The 20,679-nt window shown below is 46.9% G+C and overlaps 1 protein-coding gene and 1 long non-coding RNA gene across 2 annotated transcripts; one reads left to right on the forward strand and one right to left on the reverse strand.

Annotated features, from left to right (window-relative positions):
* Positions 1-14,940: 14,940 nt before the first annotated feature.
* LOC112195295 lies at positions 14,941-18,548 on the forward strand. Its single transcript, XM_024335705.2, has 3 exons — positions 14,941-16,023; positions 16,535-18,073; positions 18,206-18,548. The coding sequence occupies exons 1-2, from the start codon at positions 15,745-15,747 to the stop codon at positions 17,354-17,356; spliced, it is 1,101 nt and encodes a 366-aa protein (XP_024191473.1). The 5' UTR covers positions 14,941-15,744; the 3' UTR covers positions 17,357-18,073; positions 18,206-18,548.
* A 543-nt stretch (positions 18,549-19,091) lies between these two features.
* LOC112195297 lies at positions 19,092-20,473 on the reverse strand. The gene is made up of 3 exons (XR_002934450.2): positions 20,328-20,473; positions 19,857-20,074; positions 19,092-19,249 (listed from the first exon to the last, which is right to left on the reverse strand). It is a non-coding gene; the product is annotated as an uncharacterized LOC112195297 (long non-coding RNA).
* Between the last annotated feature and the right edge of the window lie 206 nt (positions 20,474-20,679).

Below are 20,679 nucleotides of genomic sequence, written 5' to 3' on the forward strand. Positions count from 1 at the left end.
GTCGGGAGAGTCGTGAGGAGGCGCTTGCGACGGTGGCGGCGGTTGTGTTTGTGTTGATGATTGCGGAGCCGGGTCCGGGTCGGGTGAGGAGGAGTGTTGTTTGGGTTTGGGAGCGTAGGTTCGATCGGAGAAGACTGGAGTTTAAAAGGTTCGGGAGGAGAGGGAATTTGATCCGATAGGCAATAATATGATTATTTGGGGCCAATAATATGATTATTGGGGAGTAATAATATAATACTGGGTATTATTATGGGGCAATAAATTCATACGCCTGAATCTGGTCACCAGTCCGGTAGTCGGATTCCGGTCATCGATCCCAGGATTCCGGTGACCGGAGTTCCCGGCCGGCCACTAGTCACCGGAGTCCGGCAAAGTCTCCGATGACTTCTCTCACTAAGTGACAAAAAAGGAGAGAGCAAAATTGTCTCAAAAAAAAATTAAAAAAATACTTAATTGGGTATTAGGGAAATAATCTCTTAGAATGTTTGGGTAAGTGGGCAATCTCTTAGAGTGTTTGGGTAAGTGGGCAATTTTTAAGCTAAAATTGGGTGATATGTACCTACATGTACGTTTGCAAGCATAATTAGATATAATGAGCCACACTCATTGTACCGCCAAAGGTACCGACTCTCACCAAGGGGGTGATCTGCGGATACACAGCCAAGCGGGCTACCGCCCGAGCCCGGGATCGCCCCTAGATCACAGCTGACGCGCCATGCCAAGACAGCATCAGAAGCTCCAGAAGCTGGGGATTGAAGCATATCAATCCCACATCGAAAACATGAAGAAGATCAACTCCTTCCTCACCTATAAAAGGTTCTCTCTTCTCTCCTCATTAATTACGCATTTATTACTCATTTATTGTTATGCTACCTACATACATTGACTGACTTAGGCATCGGAGAAGTGAAGACCGCCCAACGCGGTCTCCCTCTGACGCCCTGTCTCTTGTGTGACAGCTAGCGGGGGCCATCAGATCCTCAGAGTAGCGGTCCGCCCACCGGACCCGCGTTAAACGAAAGATCGGCTACCGCCGGACTTTGAGCATTAACATTGGCGCCGTCTGTGGGAAGCATTGAACAAAAGGTCATCCCACCACAACCACCACGACTAACGATAGTGGGGGAAACGATGAAGAGCAGGCAGATCAATCCGCCATTCCCCAACCCACCAACCCAGCGGTAGGCATCAACCGCGCGCTATTCACCACCCCTGTAAACCCCGGCTGTGAGACAAACCCAAGTAGCAGCCGCCCGCCAGGCCAAGACCTCGCCTCTCTCTATATGAGCTGGCACTGGCGGATCTTCACAAAGCAAACAGAGAGCGTGAACAAGAACGCAAAGAAAAGGCCGAGGCCCAAAAGCAAGTGGCCACGCTTGTGTCACGCTTTGACGAACTAAAGAGAACGTTGGAGGCAACCGCCAACCCGGCACGAAGCGAACAGTCACGGAGCACCAGGCACAGTCTACCTGGTACCGGAGCATTGGTACCAGCACCAGTCATGCATAAGCAGGTCCCGCTACGCCCACCAAAGCTAGCGAAAATGGGGCCGCCCCCTGTACCCCAGCTAATGCTGGAACAGGAGGTAGAGTCATCACTGCACACTCACCGCTCGAGACCTAGGGCAAGAACCGAGGGAAACCCACCCGCTCCCAGGCGAGGATCAGTTCAGCGGAGTACCTGGCTAGGCCCCGCCGGCGATGCAACCGCTCAAATACTGGAAAGGATGCAGCAGTTGGAACAAAGGTTAGCCCGGGCGGAATCAAGCACCCCAGTGCCAATTTTAAATCCACTTTTCGCATCCAGGCCAGGACCATTTACTGCTGCAATTTTGCTGGCTGTCGGACCGGCGTACGCAAAGACTACAAAAATGTCACATTACAGCGAAAAGCTGACCCCTTCGTACATATGGACACCTTCAAGAAGGTCACCAACAACAAGGGATTCGATGACGCCACCCTGTGCCACTTGTTCAGCGAAACGCTGGACAATGAGGCAATGAATTGGTTCTTCGAATGCCCACCAAGATCCATTGACTCATTCCAGGCATTGTCACACGCTTTCCTCACTCGGTTCATCCTACTGTCCGCCGGGCACCACAATACAAGCCAACTGTTCAACGTCAAGCAGGGTACGGAGGAAACACTGAAGGCATTCGTCACAAGGTGGCGAGCGGCAGCATCTCAATGCCGTGATCTTGATAAAACAATGGCTTCGGCGGATTTTAAGCAGGGACTCCTTAAAGGGCCATTCCTCTATGACCTCAACTACAATCATCCAAATGCGGTATACGACCACCTCATGAGTGAGGCAGTCATTCATGCCCAAGCAGAATTCATCACATATGGAGAAACCCCACTGCCACCAGCAGCACTAGCAAAGTCGACACAACCCTCCTCTAATCAGCAGGGGATTGCTAACAAAACCTGCACACCGCCAACTGACAAAAAGAGGGAGTGGCAGCAGGGCCAGTACCAGAACAAGCGGCAGAAGGACCAACACTACAAGGGAAACCGCCCATCCCATGGGGACAACCGCAGCAAACATACAGAGTCTTCCCAACTGTATGCAGTATTTACATTCCTCACGGTCTCGTATGAGGAGATATATAATCAGTGCAAAGATCAGATTCCACCGCCGCCCCCAGGAAAATACCCAAAAACAGGAAAGCTAAGAAACACCGGCAAGTGGTGCAAATACCACGAGGACAGCGGTCACAATACCAACAGCTGCAACGCTCTCAAAACGGCCATTGAGACCTTGTACAGTGATGGCAAGCTGGAGCAATTCAAGGTGCGCCAACCGCCACCTGTGATCTCCGACATTGAGCCCATGGGCCGCATCAACACCATCGACGGGGGTGCTCCAATCTCCAACATGTCTCACAGAGAAAGAAAGCGTTATGCACGGGCTAACCACCCAAAGGAAGTCTGTAACATCCGCTACGAGAGATCCGCAAAACTCCCAAAGTCTGGTTGGGAGCCCATTACCTTCTCAGAGGAGGAGGAACGCGGAGTACATCTACCCCATGACGATCCTTTCTTGATCGACGCCATTCTGGGCAAAATGTCAGTGGGAAGAATCCTGGTTGATAGCGGATCCGCTGTCAACATCATATTCAGTAGCTGTTACAACGACCTTAAGGAGAACAGAAAACTACTCCAAGATCATGAACCACTGCTCAGCTTCTCTGGTGACGTCACGCAACCGCTGGGTTCTGACTACATGTGGCTAGTTATCGGTACTAGTCCATGTATGGCTGAAATACACACGGAGTTCATAGTTGTCGATTGTTTCAGCTCATATAACGCCATCATTGGTCGGCCAGCACTCAACAAACTCAAGTGCATCATCGCCGGGTACATGCTGCTCATGAAGTTCCCCACACCCAACGGCACAGGCTGTGTCAGGGGAAGTCAGCAGTTGGCACGCGAATGTTATTCGACTACTATAGCACGATCAACCCGCCGCCATGAGATCCTAGCGGTAGGGAATCTGGTACCGCCACCAAATATCTTTGAGGACCCTAGGGATGACGAAAAGAAATACGTCAAGAAGGAGCCGGTCAACCCAGAAACATCATTGAGAGTTGTCAACATCTCTGACGAGCACCCTGAGCGGACGGTCCGAATAGGCGCTCAATTAGACCCAGAGCTGGTGGCGGAACTAACTCAGTTCCTACGTGACAATGCTGCGGTCTTCGCCTGGTCATATGTAGACTTGCAGGGTATCTCCCCTGAAATCATCACGCACAAGTTAAGCATCAAACCATCCTTCTACCCTATCAAGCAGAAGCGCAGAGCCTTAGACAAAGACAAATACAGTGCTATAGGAGAAGAGGTTGCCAAGCTACAGAGTATTGGGTTCACCGCCAGGTCAGCTATCCCCAATGGATCTCCAACCTAGTTATGGTAAAAAAGCCTAGCGGCAAGTGGCGAATGTGTGTCAACTTCAAAAATCTTAACAAAGCATGCCCGAAAGACAGTTTCCCACTACCTCGCATTGATCAACTGGTTGATGCAACCGCTGGACACGAGCTCCTCAGCATGATGGACGCTTTCTCCTGCTATAATCAGATCAGGATGCATCCCGACGACCAAGAGTGCACCACCTTCACCACCGACAAAGGCCTGTATTGCTACAATGTGATGCCTTTCGGTCTGAAAAACGCAGGGGCAACTTATCAGCGACTAATGAACGCTATGTTCGCGGAACATCTGGGCAAGATAATCGAGGTCTACGTAGACGACATGTTGGTCAAGAGTTTAAAGGCCAGCGGACATGTGGCAAACCTAAAAATCATAATAACCATCCTCTTGGCCTACGGTATGCGCCTCAACCCAGAAAAGTGTTTCTTTGGCGTCACCGCCAGCAAATTTCTGGGGTATATTGTCAGTGAACGGGGCATCGAGGCTAACCCTGACAAGGTGCAAGCCATCCTCGACTTGAAGGACCCAGAGTGGAAAGTACACGTCCAATGCCTCCAAGGCAAGCTAACCGCCCTGTCTCGATTCATCTCCAGACTGACCGACAGGTGCGCCCCATTTTTCAAAGTCCTTAAAACAACCCACAAGAAAGTCATCAATTGGAACCCAGAGTGCCAGGCTGCGTTCCTAGGCCTGAAGGAGTACCTAGCGGCAGTTCCATTATTTTCCATTCCTGTGCAAGGCGAGACACTATACATATACCTAGCGGTAAATCAATCAGCGATAAGCTGCGCCATCGTCCGGCGGGAGAACCAGGACGAGCTCCCAGTATTCTATGCTGGCCTAGGCATGAACGGAGCGGAAACTAGGTACCCACCCTTGGAATAGCTCGCTCTCGCACTAATCGTGGCCGCCAGACGCCTCCGCAATACTTCTAGGCCCACACAATCCATGTGTTAACCAATCAACCGCTGAGACAAGTGATGCAGAGCCCTGAACATTCGGGCCGCCTCAGCAAGTGGGCCATTGAGCTCAGCGAATTTGACATTGATTACAAACCAAGAACCGCCATGAAAGGCCAGGCGGTGGCAGACTTTATCGCTGAGCTCACCGAACGTCAACCCGAATCCAAAATCGGAGCACAACAAGGAATGGAGATGGTGGTATCTGAGGAACAATCTCCCCGGCAGTCAGATTGGAACCTGCACGTGGACGGCTCTTCTTGTCCCAGGGCCAGCGGCGCTGGAATCATCTTAACAGGTCCTGGGGGGCTGAACGCGGAATACGAGTTGAAATTCAACTTCAAAGCTTCTAACAACATGGTTGAATATGAGGCACTCATTGCAGGCCTACTCCTTGCCATTGATTCAGGGGCCGACAGTGTCAACATCTTCAGCGACTCTCAGTTGGTCGTTAACCAGGTCAACGATAGTTTTCAGGCTAAGGACCAGCAGTTAGCGGCATACTTAGGGTACGTCAAGACACTGCTAAAAAAATTCAAGTTCCACACCATCACACAGATCCCCAGGGAAAAGAACACCAAGGCTGATTCACTGGCAAGACTAGCAACCACCCAGCCACACCAGAGTCCAGCGGACACAAGGGTAGAGTGTCTGGACAAGACAAGTATCACAAAAACCCTGGCGGAGATCTTTAACATCGAGGCCAATCCTAGCTGGATGGACGAAATTATTAAGTACAAGCGCAACGGGACATTGCCAGAGGACAAGATCAAAGCGCGACAGCTCCAGCGGAGAGCAACCCACTACAACATGCAGAGCGGGAAACTTTACCGCCAGGGATTCACACACCCCAACCTCCGCTGTCTAACCCCAGAGGAGGGAAAGGTCGTGCTAGCAACGATACATGGCGGGGAATGTGGAAACCACTCAGGCGCCAGATCTTTGGCCAATCGCACAGTGCGACAGGGCTACTTCTGGCCTACACTCGGTGACGACGCCCGGCATATATCAAAATCTTGTCACAAATGCCAACAATACGCTGATCTTCCACATGCCCCGGCGGAACCACTATCGATCATCATCGGTCCATGGATTCACTCCACGTGGGGCCTTGATCTGATGGGTAAATTCCAAACCGCAAAGGGCCAGTTCAAATACATCATCGTTGCTATTGACTACAACAGCAAATGGATAGAGGCGGAGCCCCTGACGGCAATAACTACCGCCAAAGTAATTCAGTTCCTCTGGAAGAACATCTACTATCGATACGGTGTCCTGCATACAATCATCACAGACAACGGCACAAAGTTCAACAACAAGGAACTCATCTCTTTCACCACCAACCTGGGCACAAAGATGCGTTTTGCATCAGTCACTCACCCCCAAACCAACGGCCAGGTTGAAGCGGAAAACAAGATAATCAAGAAGCTGTTACAGAAGAAGCTCGATAAGGCAAAAGGTTTGTGGGTGGAGAAGCTCCCGGAAGTTCTATGGGCCATCAGAACAACCCCAACTTCCACCACAGGTGAAACCCACTTTTGTATGATGTTCGGAACCGAGTCTGTTCTGCCTATCGAGGTAACCCAACCAACCGCTAGGGTCGAAGGCTACTGCCCCGAGACCAACAGCGACGACATCAACCTTGACAGGGATCTCCTAGAGGAAAAACGAGAAGCAGCCCATTTGCACAATCTCCAGAACAAGCAACGGGTATCGCGTTTCTACAACGCCAGGGTCAAAGCCCGCAACCTCCAACTGGGGGACTGGGTAATGAAGGAAGTCATACCACCACCAACAAAACTCCGCCCAACTTGGGAAGGTCCATACAAAATTATAGAAGTCGTTAGCCCAGGCACCTTCTACTTAATGGACAAGGATGGCGTCACAATGACCCACCCTTGGAATACCGAACACCTTCGGTATTACTACAAATAGTCATACTGCTACCCAAGAGCATCTTGACTTAGCTAAATTTTTGTTCAATATTTAGCTAAGGGAAGCTACCCAACGGATACGACCCCGATTTTGTAAACGCTGTTCAGGCAGCTATCAATGAAACGAGGAATTATTCAAACCATTGTTACCAAGTCTAGCACTAGGGGCAACTGGCAACGCCAGTCAGCGGACCACGTCCGCTACATTGTGCATTTGGACCAATTTTAATTCCTTTAATGTTTCATTCTTTGGCAAAAGCAAAACTGTCAAAACCTCTAGCGGTACACACATCATCACAAAAAAAAAAAACAACAAAATAGGAGCCTAGCAGCTACAAAAATTTTCCTACTCCTATTTCAGGGGTTGGCAGGGTTGGCGGGTTTGGCTCCGCTACCTTCAGCATCTCCACTGGCGGCCTGCGGCGGATGTGAACGGCTCATCTGGTCGGACCCTCGGGCTGTGGGACTGGGGGTCTCTATTGTGCCATCCGCCTGGGTGTGGGCCGCCAGGAACCCAGCACGGGATACCTCGGACTGGGTAGGCATCCGCTGAGAGTCGCCCTCCAGGAGTCCGCCACTCTCCCCACTACCCGAGCAGGCTCCCTCAACCTGACCAGGGGTGGTAGCAGGGGCGGTACTTGTTGTCAACGGAGCTTCCTTTGATGGCGGCACGACCGGCATCGACGCCTTCTCCCAGTCGATGGCGCCCTTCTGCTGCAGCATTTCCACATTAGCTAGGGCACCGGCCTTCTTCGCTTCGGTCAGCGCCTTCTTATATTCCGCCGACTGCTTGTGTGACTCCACAGCGGCGGCAACAGCGCGGCTTCCTCAGCTCCCAGCCGAGCAACTTCACCTTCCAGCCGCTTAATCTCGGCCTGCCTTGCGGTTGACTCCCGCTGAAGGATCTCAACCTTCTTATCTTTGGCGGCCACCCGGTCTTGCAGCAGGGACATATCTTGCCCCAATTTGGCAAATTGTTCGTTCTGTTCCAGGTCCCGCTCAATGACAACAGCCAGCTTGCCACGAGCGTCTGCTGCATCATAGTCGGCCTTTGTTAAGCGCCGCTCCACATCAGCCAACCTCTCCTGGGCCTCCCCCAAATCCCTCTGCTGGCCCGCCACCTCCTCCCTGAGCTCCCGCTCTACCAAGGGCTGATTTGACGCCGCTAGGAACATCTCATGCAACCTGACAAAGATGTGCCCAAATGCCATGCTGAAGGGCAATTGGTTGACGGCCGTCGACCGTACAATCCCTTCCAAGCCGCCGAACCCCAGCCGCTTGCAAAGGTGATACAGGAACTCCCGCTCACCGTCATTAAGGAACTCGGCGTACGCGGCGAATGAGTCCAGGTCACTCGTGCTCGCCGCTTTCGCCACGTCCGCGGGAACCTCGGGTGGAGCCTGCCTTGCCTTCTTCGGCTGCTCGCGAGCCCCAGTAATCTCCACGGCATCCTCCTCTTCCCCGCCGGAGTCGGGTTGACGACGTTTTCGCTGAAGCCCTCGCGTACTTCCAGCGACGGCAGGCCTTGAACGCCTCGTCGGCGGCTCCAACCCCGCTATGGTGACACCCTCCGCTGGGCGCACTGTCTTTTTCTGCACCCACCGTATGGCCGGCGCTCTCTCTTTCTGCGGTGCCGCCTCGCCCACCGCGCTAATCCCCTCCTGAACGGCAGGCAACCCATCACCGCCAAGGTGAGAGTGGTGCGGCATTGGCAGCACCACGGGAACCTCAGACGGGCTCAGCGCCATCGTCTCCGGGTCCACCACCGTCTTCTGCCCCGCCAGCCCGGAAGTGTACATGGCCTCCAAGAAGTTGTTGACCTCAGCACGATCCATGGCTTTCGCAAAAGAGTCGCGGCTTGCTTTGTTCCCCGGCGAAGTTTCTACAAAAAACACAACAAAACCGTAAGCATGGAGCAATGCTCTTTAAAGGTACGACATGGCGGAGAGTACTTACCAACGGCACGAGTTAGTTGTTGATCAACCAATAACTTCCAGCCCGTAAGGAGACGAAAGTCCAACAAGTTGCGATTCCGCCAGCAACCTCTGATACGCGCCACGCGGCACTCTTCTTCGCGAGTCAGGTTATACCGCAACCCCGCTGCACAAAAAAGGTCACTATCAGTACAGAGTACAAGGGTAAAAAAAAAAACCGCCAGACGTGTTCGGGGGAGACCGACAAACAACCTTGGATTGGCTGAAACTCCGACTTAATCCTAAACGTCGGCTCCCCCTCATTGGACCCCGCCTGATATTCCCACCCCGTCGTGGCAACACAGAAGGTCCCCCGCCAGTATGACATTGAATCCCTCAGGTTCTCGATCAGCTTTGGCGCTTCCTGGCGGCGACTCAGGTTCACCTGCCCTCGGCAACCTTGGCGCTTCACATACACCAGCTCGTAGAAGTGCAGTACCTCCGCTACAGTCGATCCTTCGCAACCGGACAACCGCCACAACGAGTTCAGCGCCAGCATCAACCGCCACATGTTGGGGCAGACCTACCCAAAGGCAATGCCAAACTCGCACACCAAGATCTGAAGATTGGGCACCAGCGGGAATGTCACTCCCTGGTGGAATATCGCCTCGTGCATGGCGGCAAACCCTGCTAGAAGAATCGAGGCTTTCTCCTCCACCATTGGAGGGTGTAACTTCACCACGTCGGGCAACCGAAACATCCGCTTCAGCCGGTTGACGGCAGCAACGGTCATCCTGCCTCCAGCCTCGTCGACAGGGGTGCCGTCCTGGAGGACCCACCCCGACTCGGCATCCTCCCCCGCCACATCTCCCCCGTCAACAGAGCCACTGGCGGCACTGTTGCTTGCTAATAGCTCATCTCGCATATTTTGAGCAGCGGCAGCTTCCCTGGCCTTAGAACTTTCTGGACGCGGATCACGACCCATGGCTACGTCCCAAGGTATGGTTTGTAGCGGCTCAACCTCTAGCGGTTTTGGCAGTGAGGTTCCTGCACTATCAGACGGACACATCGAATCAATAAATATTTTATCCGCCGCGCTGAACAACACTTCAAATCCGAAATCCTCACTGCTTGAAATCTCTATAATGTCGGCCATCCCAAAACCCTAAAACCCAAGTCAGTCAGCTCACACAAGATCTAACCTATCCCTATATCAGTTGATACCCAAGAACATTGTTAATGCTCAAGTCCGGCGGTAGCCGACTCTTCGTTTAACGCGGGTCCGGTGGGCGGACCACTACTCCGAGGATAAGATGACTTCCGCTTGCTGCAACACGAGAGACAGGGCGTCAGAGGGAGACCGCCTTGGGCGGTCTTCACTTCTCCGATGTCTAAGTCAGTCACTGTATATGGGTAGCATAGCAATAAATGTGTAGTAAATGAGTAATTAATGAGGAGAGAGGAGAGAACCTTTTATAGGTGAGGAGAAGGTTGATCTTCTTCTTGTTTTCTATGTGGGACTGATGTGCTTTGATACCCAGCGTCTGGAGCTTCTGATGCTAACTTGGCGAGACGCGTGGCGGCGCGTTAGCTGTGATCTAGGGGTGATCCCGGGCTCGGGCGATAGCCCGCCTGGCTGTGTCTCCACAGGTCACCTACTTGGTGAGATTCAATACCTCTGGCGATACAATGAGCGTGGCTCATTATAGCTAATTATGCTTGCAAACGTACAAGTAGGTACAAACATCAAGAACAGTTACCCAGAAAATACCAAAACAAGAACAAACACTAAAACCCAGATTCGACCATCTAGCAAATCCCTAAAAGCCCCAACTCTGTCAAACACAGTAACCCATCCCCAAACCCACCTTCACACCCTCAGAACACATCGGGGAAAAGCATATCACACAGAGACCCAAAACCCAAAACTCGCCATGGCAGACATCCAATGAAACAGGGATAGAGATAAGAGTACCAACCTCAACGATGGAGTCTCTGGTGAGAGTGAGCACTTGTCTTCAAAGCCAGAGATCGTAGTTTCTCCAGGTATGATAACTCAGCGATATCGCCTCAGCCTTCTTCTCCAATCTCAGACGCAGAGAGCTTGAAGACGACGAGTACAGTTCAGAGTTTTGAGCAAAGTGTCAAAACTCGCTAACTTCCCCCCCCCTTTTATGTCAACGTCAAACAGTTCTAGGCCGTCTACTGAAAAACGACATCAAATGTCAGCCGTACACATGTCCCACGACTCAAATTACTCTCTAGATTAACCGAGGCGTCGCCTCGGTTACAAAATCCATCATTACTCAACATTAATGGCGAGGAGACGGCTAGGTGGAGGAGACACGCCTCCGCACGCTAACCCTCTAGGGGTTCGCCACGTGTCAACCGCCATCAGACGAACCGTCTAGTAGAAGCCACCACTTTTGGGAATAAGGTGCCAATCGTCGGCGGTATCCGCTGAGCGAAACCCCGCTAGTGGAACTTCTCCCTTGTCACTTTCCGAGTGTTGAAGTCCGCTAGCGGGACTTCTCGCTTGTCACTTTCCAAGTGTTGAAGTCCGCTGATCGAAAACCCCACTAGCGGAACTTCTCCCTTGTCACTTTCCTAGTGTTGAAGTCTGCTGAGCGAAAACCCTGCTAGCGGAACTTCTCCCTTGTCACTTTCCAAGTGTTGAAGTCCGCTAGCGGGACTTCTCGCTTGTCACTTTCCAAGTGTTGAAGTCCGCTGAGCGAAAACCCCGCTAGCGGAACTTCTCCCTTGTCACTTTCCGAGTGTTGATGTCCGTTGAGCGAAACCCCGCTAGCGGGACTTCTCGCTTGTCACTGTCCGAGTGTCGAAGTCCGCTGAGCGAAACCCCACTAGCGGAACTTCTCGCTTGTCACTTTCCGAGTGTCGAAGTCCTCGGAGGGAAACCCCGTTAGCGGAACTTCTCCCTTGTCACTTTCCATGTGTCGAAGTCCGCTGAGCGAAACCCTACTAGCGGAGCTTCTCATCACTTTCCGAGTGTTGAAGTCCGCTGAGCGAAACCCTGACAGCAGGAATTCTCCCTTCGCACCTTACGACTGTCGAAGTCTCCGCTGGGCGAATCCCCGTTAGCAGAACTTCCACTCATCAACTTGCAACAGGCAGCCTCTGCTCCACGCAACACTGCCGGCAGAGTTCCCTCCACCTTGCAAACCCCGTGCTTTGGTGAGCGCAACTCCTCTCAACAAACCACCACCAAACACGTCTACGCGACGCTGTTTCCTGCTACAACCAGCGGTGAATCCCAAGGCTACACCTCACTCTGACAACGACCGCCACGCGGCGTTACGGTCAGATTGTCCCTACGGGACACGGGGACTTGTCAAACAGTCTACGACGACCCTGATCAGGTACGTTGACCCCCATCACTTGGGTACTAAGATTGGGCTCGCTACCCAACACCCTCTGCTCCGTGCAGCTTCCCCTCAACAAATAATTTGCCGACCATCCGGAGGTCCGTCTTGGCTAGGGAGTGGGGGACTCCCTGGCGGGCCTAGCAGGGGCCCACCCGAAAGGGTATAAAGCGTTCGCTCAGTAAATCCATGGTTGACAACGCACTGACGCTAATTATGCTTTTGCAAATCTAAGCGGAGATAACGCTTCACACCGCTGATCAACTCCCCAACCAAGATGGCCCTCCTTGACTGGGGACTTAGGGGACTTGTACCTACATGTACGTTTGCAAGCATAATTAGCTATAATGAGCCACGCTCATTGTATCGCCAGAGGTACCGACTCTCACCAAGGGGTGACCTGCGGATACACAGCCAAGCGGGATACCGCCCGAGCCCGGGATCGCCCCCAAATCACAGCTGACGCGCCGCCACGCGCCGCCCCAAGACAGCATCAGAAGCTCCAAAAGCTGGGGATTGAAGCATATCAATCCCACATCGAAAACATGAAAAAGATCAACTCCTTCCTCACCTATAAAAGGTTCTCTCTTCTCTCCTCATTAATTACGCATTTATTACTCATTTATTGTTATGTTGCCTACATACATTGACTGACTTAGGCATCAGAGAAGTGAAGACCGCACAACGCGGTCTCCCTCTGACGCCCTGTCTCTTGTGTGACAGCTAGCGGGGGCCATCAGATTCTCAGAATAGCGGTCCGCCCACCGGACCCGTGTTAAACGAAAGATCAGCTACCGCCGGACTTTGAGCATTAACATGATCATTTCCCCATTAATTTATGCCTTGTGGTTGCTATATTCATAATCATCTTCTTGATTTTGGATTTTCATACGCAACACCTTCTTTTATTTATTCAAATTCTAGATGAGCTTTCGTCTCTTGAGTTCCAAATTTTAGTGCAGCATGAGATGAGGATGATGATGACTGGTGGTATATGAGAATATCCCTGATGTTTGAAGATCAATTTTTGGGATTGCAGGGAAACATTTTTTTCTCATTTTTTTTCTTTAAAAATTATAATATTAATTACAGTGCGGCTATTACCACCCTACTAACTACTTTCTCCACCCTACATTCTCTTCTCACCCTACATATATATTTTTTTAATTTCAAGTTTACTTAATTCACCCGTTTACGATATCCAAAATACCCTTTTCCATTGTAGATTACAAGGGTTTAACTCGAAGTCTTTTTCTATTTAGCTTCCTCCGCGTGTCGAATTATTTTTTTGTTAGCATAGCATAAGAACGATTGAAGATGGTGAATATTAAGAAATAAAACGTTAGGGTCTAACGATGAATGAAGAAATTAAGAATGAAGTTTAAGTATGTATTATTTAGGGTGCAATAAGATAATCAAATTGTAATTTTTAATAAGATATTGCCCTTTATGGTAATATAAGTATGTATTATTTAGGGTGTAATAAGATAATCAAATTGTAATTTTTAATAAGATATTGCCCTTTATGGTAATATTATAATAGGATATTTTAGTCTTTCAATAAATCAAAAATTTGTAGGGTGAAGAAAGTGACTAGAAGGGTGGTAATAGCCGCACCCTAGCACAGTGAGTTGTCAATGGGTTGTATCGAGTTGGGTTCGTATCGGGTCAATGTATTTGTCGTGTCGCAAGATACAAACCCAAACCCAACGCATTTAATAATCGTGTCAAAAATCTAAACTCAAACTCAACCTATTTATTAAATGGGTTACCCGTTTCCAACCCACTTAACCCATTTAACAAATAGGTCATGTCGTGTTAGACAAAATGACCAATTTAAGGGTTAACAATGCGACCCATTTAACTAAAAAAATGCATAAATTAATTAAATTCACTAAAAACTCCACAAGACGAATAATATAAATAATTATATATATTCATAAATAATTAAATCTAATAATTATAAAGCAAAATATTTCAAATTGTCTAATCTTATGAATAAATACTCCCAACGTCCAAAATTTCAAGAAGAAGTATAACATAATCGGGTTATGCGGGTTCATTTCGTGTTGACGGGTTGACCCGTGACCGACCCATTTATTAAATGGGTCATGGCGGGTTGACCCACGGCTGACCCGCTTTTTAATCGTGCGGGTTCAACCAGCATTATTTCGTGCGGGTTTCGAGTCGTGTTATCGGGTCGTGTCGGAATTGACAGCCCTAAGCACAGATGATGTGACAAATAGGGTGACATAATTACATGTTAGAAATTACAACAAATGAGGTGGCAAATACCACATCATTTGGGGAGTGTATTCAGCGCACCTACGAGCTAATGCACTGACAGCAAGTGATCACGAGCTAAGCACAGATGATGTGACAAATAGGGTGACATAATTACATGTTAGAAATTACAACAAATGAGATGGCAAATACCACATCATTTAGGGAGTGTATTCAGCGCACCTACGAGCTAATGCACTGACAGCAAGTGATCACGTGCCCCGTTAGTGGAAGGCAGACGTTTGCTAATCTTGAGTTAGTCAGCAAACAATGAAAATGAAATTGAGACAAAAAAAATCTGCAGTGGAGTAAAAAGAATTTTTACCCCAACTAAAACCTCCCCAACAGATGACTCTATCCAGATTCACAACACATGACACGTGTTAGGACCCCAATTCCTATTGGGCTACCCAGGCCATCCATATGACCCGTTACTTATTGATGCAAGCTGACGGTGTCGTTTTGGTCTAGAGATGAGTTGACTGTAAGGGACTATATAGCTAGTTTCTCATTCTGTATGCGGTAAGGCTTGAAATGAATGAAGTTCAGTTTTACTTTTCTCTGCAAATGGTTTAGGGTCCTATTATGTGGTATCAGAGCCCATCGATTGGGCCGATAGGGCAAGGGCCACCGCAGTTGTCTGTTGCGGCGGCGCAATGTCGGGTTTCACCTGGTTTTGCTCCGACGAGAACGGCGGTGTTGGACAGCAGCTCTGCTCAACCTACTGGTACATACACTGGTTTCTCTCTCTATTCGCATTCGTATACACCACAGATTCCACCACCGCAATACTACCCACCATCACAATCGTTCACCCAAAATCCTCAATTTCACACTCAGATTAGTAGTATGGTCGATTCCACCCACTCCGTTTCCCCAATAAATTCTCATATGACCCATTCCGTTTATTCACTGACTACCACAAACCCCTAATCACCTATTTTACACCATTTCCGAGAAATTTCCATTCACCATGTCAACATCCTCCAACTCCAAGTGAAATCTATCAGCATTACCCCACCTACCCAGCCCCATTTTATTCCCTCAAACCAATTCGCTCTTCCACCTCCCGCTTATGAGCAACAACGTCTTGATGAGGCATTGCTGGAGACTATGTACCAGTCCAAGGACCCCAAAGGGAATTGGCTCACGTCTTTGACATTAAGGGTCAAATGGAGATGACAAATAAACTTTGTGAGAAATTGCTAAAGGAGAAGGATCAGCATCGTGACATTGCCAGCATAGATATGAAGGCTATGGTTGCTGAAATTTCTACTCAATCACTTGCATAGCCCATTCTTGGGTCTATTTTACCGCAGTTGATAAAAGGAAGTACTGCCCAGGGAATGAATACAGAGATAAAATGTGAATGTCCTGATATCTTATGCTATGCCCTTCATAAGTTTGGCGATATTATGGCAACCGACCATGAGCTGCTGTTGGGTGCTCTCTTGTCTCAGTTGAGCTCCAATCAGAAAAACGTGAGTAAGAAAAGTGTGTCATGCATCGCATCACTTGCTTCAAGCTTGTCAGATGATTTGTTGGCAAAAGCTACCGTTAGAGTTGTTCAGCACTTGAGCAATAAAGGCGCAAAATATAAAATGACTCAAACCTCTTTGTCTCAGGTACTCACTACTTTGAATTTAAATTATCAAAATGTTAGAAGAGCTTTTGAGAGTTTCTTGTCTGCTATGATTAAGATCTATAACCATAGTCTCTTGAACTCCAAAGTTGAAGAAGAAAATTGGCCTCTTGATGATAGGATTGAGAAAATGAATGGGGATGTCGATAAATTGTTTGACAACTGGTCAACTGGAGAAACTAATCTTGATAGTTTTCTGGTTGCTGTTGGGTTGGTTTATGATACTGATTTAATTGATATGGCACCTCTTGGTAGTTCTGAAATGCATGGTTAATAGGGGGTTAAATAATAGACAGATTTTTACTTCCTTGTCATTGATGGAAATATTACTGTCCCGGGTGTTTAGAGTGGAAACTGATGAGAAAAATCAAGTATCCATACGTCGATGGCTTATTTGTTGCTTATTACTCTGTGATTGCAAAAAGAAAGTTCCTACACTGGCTGGTAATCTGTACAGCTGGTTGAATGGTGATATTGTTTGTTTACTTCTTCAGAACAAATCGGAGAAAATGAGTTTGTTGTTTGCTGATAAGTTTGAGAAAATGGAAGGGAATGCCAGAATGATGTTCGATGACATTTGGGGAAGATGGAAATCTCAAATCACTTTTGGAACTTCAGTAGGCATGATTTGTGTCATAGAGTTTAATGAGGATTTCTTTGGATGTTATATGGTGTTAGATAAGAAGTGGTTGGGAGAGACAATTTGTAATCTGCACCTTTGCATGTCATCTTTGGATTTGAATTTACTGCAAGTTCCAGTTCATTTAAGTAACAGAGCCTTTGGCTTTACACGTGAGTGGCATCTTGGAAACATAATTTGGAATATAGCAGGTAATGCACAGAAGCTATTTGTTGCTATGCATGGCAGAATTGAAGCTCTTGTCATTGATCAGGAAAACAATTTTCAGTGGGTTGATTCTTATCTTGATATGGTTATTGGTCTTTTCAAAAATGATTTCAGCTCATCTCCTTCAAGGAATAAGGAGGGCCTCATATTAGTTTTAGGTCTTAGTAGTGGAACAATTGAGGTATCTTATTTGGAGATATCTAATGGTGTTTTTGAGGTGATGGCAGTAAGCTGTGAGTCACTTGGAGGAGAGGATTCTGACCATGCTCGGCTGAACTTCATAGTGAGTAAATTCGCTATAATTAAATTCACTGTTAGCTTACCTTACTTGAGACCTACTTGGTGCATGTCTAAGCTTGTAACTTCTGGTAGTGTTGCTCTCTATCATGGATACAATGAACACAAGCGATTCAAATGTGTCAACAATATCAAGATATCACTTCTAGTGGGGATTATTTGGATCAGGTGACACACAAGAAGCATTTCAGGTTCTTCACACCGTTCTGACTCCATTTCTTATTGCTGATTACTACCATACAAGGTCACCCAATGCTTTTGGAACTACCTCTGTAGCATTCTTGTGCTTTCCCTTGGTCACCTGTGATTCATTATCAGAGCAACTACATTACTATCTTAAGTCTCCTGGGGAATTGCAAGGTTTTATTGATTGGAAACGGTGTCAAGGATATCATGTTGTTTTTGGTATTGCAGCGTTGAAGATTTGCCTCTTTGTGCTTATTGCTTGGTATATAAATATTGTGGCTGTGCTTGCAATTTTCATAATTGAGCTTGAGGTCAAGCTTCAAGTGAAGAGGGGTGGAGTTGTTAGGAGCCCAATTCCTATTGGGCTTACTATGACTACCCAGCCCATCCTTATGACCCGTTACCTGACGGTGTCGTTTTGGTCTAGAGATGAGTTGACTGTAAGGGACTATATAGCTAGTTTCTCATTCTGTATTCGGTAGGCTTGAAATGAATGAAGTTTAGTTTTACTTTTCTCTGCAATTTCCATTTCTCATGAGTTTAAGGTCCTATTAACTCTGGTCGGAGAGATCCCCACAGCCCGATTGGACTGGACAGCAGATGCCAGAGGTCGTGGTAATCGAATAAACCCAAGATCTACCAGTCTCCGGTCGAGGTGCGTCACCGAGATTTCTCCGTCTCCTGCCGGAGTGACTACAAAATGGTAAGCGCTGAGGTTTAGCCGTTTTGACAACTAACCCATATGCTGTGTATAAAGACCAAGCTCATCTTTGAAATCCTTGAAGCACCTATTGTATGAATAGTAGTATAATACCTTGTTTTAATCCAATTGCAGTGAGAGTAGTACAGACAACTGTTCTCTAGAGGGGAACTCGATCATCTCCATGACTCCAGGTAACCATCCTCAAAGAAGAACGGGGTGGTGCTCAGTCTAAAAGAAAACCATGCTGCTGCCTCGATAAAATACCCACGACGCCTTGTCATCAACACAAGGTCCAAGTTCTGTATAACACTAGAATTTGTTTCTCTTGTAATACTAGTTTCTCTTGTCTATTACAGTGTAGTTCACCTTGCCAAACCAAAATTCATACACTATTGTGAGTTGTCCAGCAATGTGTAAATTGATCATTGACTATTTCTATACATGAGTTGTTGCACCATCTATCCCTTTTTGAGTCTTGGACAATGTCTTTTCTTTCGAACTCTTGTATGCAACATTAGCCCTGACTCAAGTATCAATTTGTTAGGTTTCCTCTCAATTCGATCAGTTACATTTGCTTAATCAGTAAAAGTCTATTATTTGGTTATTAAACCATTCAATTTCAAAAAGAAAAAGGATATTTTCGATGGATCAGAGAAGTAAATTTACACAAGTAAATGCTATATTTTCCCAAAGAATATAACTAAACAGAAATCCAAATGATTGCCGGTACATGGGACTCGATCTTCAAATTTATTAACTATAAAATAGACACAGAAAACAGACACAAAGATAGCTAAATTAAAATGTAAACAGCATTTGTTCAAGTCTTCAAGATAGGCATAAAGAAGTTCAAGAGCCATGTGTAGGCATCTTTTTCACAAGCCTGTTCTTCATACTTTGACACTGGACCATTCCAACAGTTTCATCCAAGAATGATTCTTCCATATAGTGTTAATATAAATCAATATATTGATGTAGTTATTATGGTTCAGATGGCCTGATTCTCTTTTAATACCAGATCCTCTTCTTGCCTCACTGCATGTTGCAACTCAGGTTCTCTCTCTGCTTTGTCTATCTATGGAGAGGGTGTTACTTGAGCAAACTCAGCTTGAGTAAGCTTCTCATCCATTCAAGCTTGCACGGTAACTTTCTTCAGCTCACTTGGCACATTTTCATCTACAATCACAATTGATAACATTCAAGCACATGGAAAAACAAGAGTAAAAATAATACAGGCATAGATACATGCATGAAGAATATAATCATTATAGCTTCTAGTTTATTGTTCAGAAAAGCCTCATGAATTCAGAATCTACACATAACAACTTCCTTTTGAATGATTCACATCCCAACAACGTGAATTAAATTCAAACAATGTTCCATCAGTTTAAGATTGAATTAGGCAGTGAACATAATTGTATCCTGCATAATCTCACACAAGTGGTGTTTCCACTTCGAGGGACTAGCAAGGTCGTGTTTCTTTCTAAAGGCTTATCCATGTCCTTTATATCTGCACCAAAATTCGTAGGAGTATGAAATGGCATGATAAAGATATATAAACTAGATCAGCAAGAATGTAACCTACATAGCCTTATTCGAAATCAATGTTCTGCCATTGGTAATGATAATAGTCATTAACCCACGTAGCCTTATTCGAATTTGTATCAAAAGCATGAAATTTCCATGTATGGTAAAAGAGCATTTTTCAATTTCAAATTACATGATTGAAATAAATTTACAATGGAAACTCGAAAAGAAATGGGAAAGCCTATCAGGAATATACCTTAAAGGGCCTAAAGATCAGAGACATCAATTCAGGAAGTGACTGAAACTGAAGTCTAGTCTCTCAAAACCTTACCGAGCTCCCGCCGTGACTCATACCGTGACATTTGAAATGGCTGCCATTCCAGCAATGTTGATTTGAAGACTGAAGACTGATTTCGGAATTTCCACAAAGAGCGAAGTAGAGGAATTTGGTAAGCAGAGACACCTTGGTTCGCTCTGTTAATTGAAAACAAAAACCAAATTTGAACAAAACCCAATAGATTGGAATCTCCCAAATTACTCCCTAAATTTGTAATTGAAAAATTAAAAGAATTAAACCCCCTAATTCTATGTATCTCTATATTCAAAATGTAGATATCTCAGAAACTTCTACGTATCTCTTTTTGCAAATTCTAGATTTCTCGAAACCCCTAAGCCTACCCAGACACACAGAAAAGCATAGAGAAAGGAAGAGGAGGATGAGAAATACCACAAAGCCAGTGAGCTTCCTTTGCCTAACATGGGAATCTTGGTGTCTTGGATTTGGTACGAGATAGAGAGAATCTTCTGGCAATCTGGGTGTGAAGAGGATGGATAATGGGAGCATATGGAGGAATTAAAGCTAGGGATAGCGTATTTTGATTTTTTTTTTTTCCTTTAATTGAAATGAAATTGAGGGAATATGAAAGTAGATAGCAGGAATTTTAAGTTGAGCTGAATATTTTCCCGCCTTAAATTAAACAACCTCGTGATTCTTTTTCCCAGTTTTCACTTTTTTTTTTTTTACTTTTAGTTTTAAATCCATAACAAGAACTGAAGAAAGAAATAAAAACATTATCAAT

The sequence above is a fragment of the Rosa chinensis genome, chromosome 3, assembly GCF_002994745.2.
Source record: "Rosa chinensis cultivar Old Blush chromosome 3, RchiOBHm-V2, whole genome shotgun sequence".
NCBI lineage: Eukaryota > Viridiplantae > Streptophyta > Magnoliopsida > Rosales > Rosaceae > Rosa > Rosa chinensis.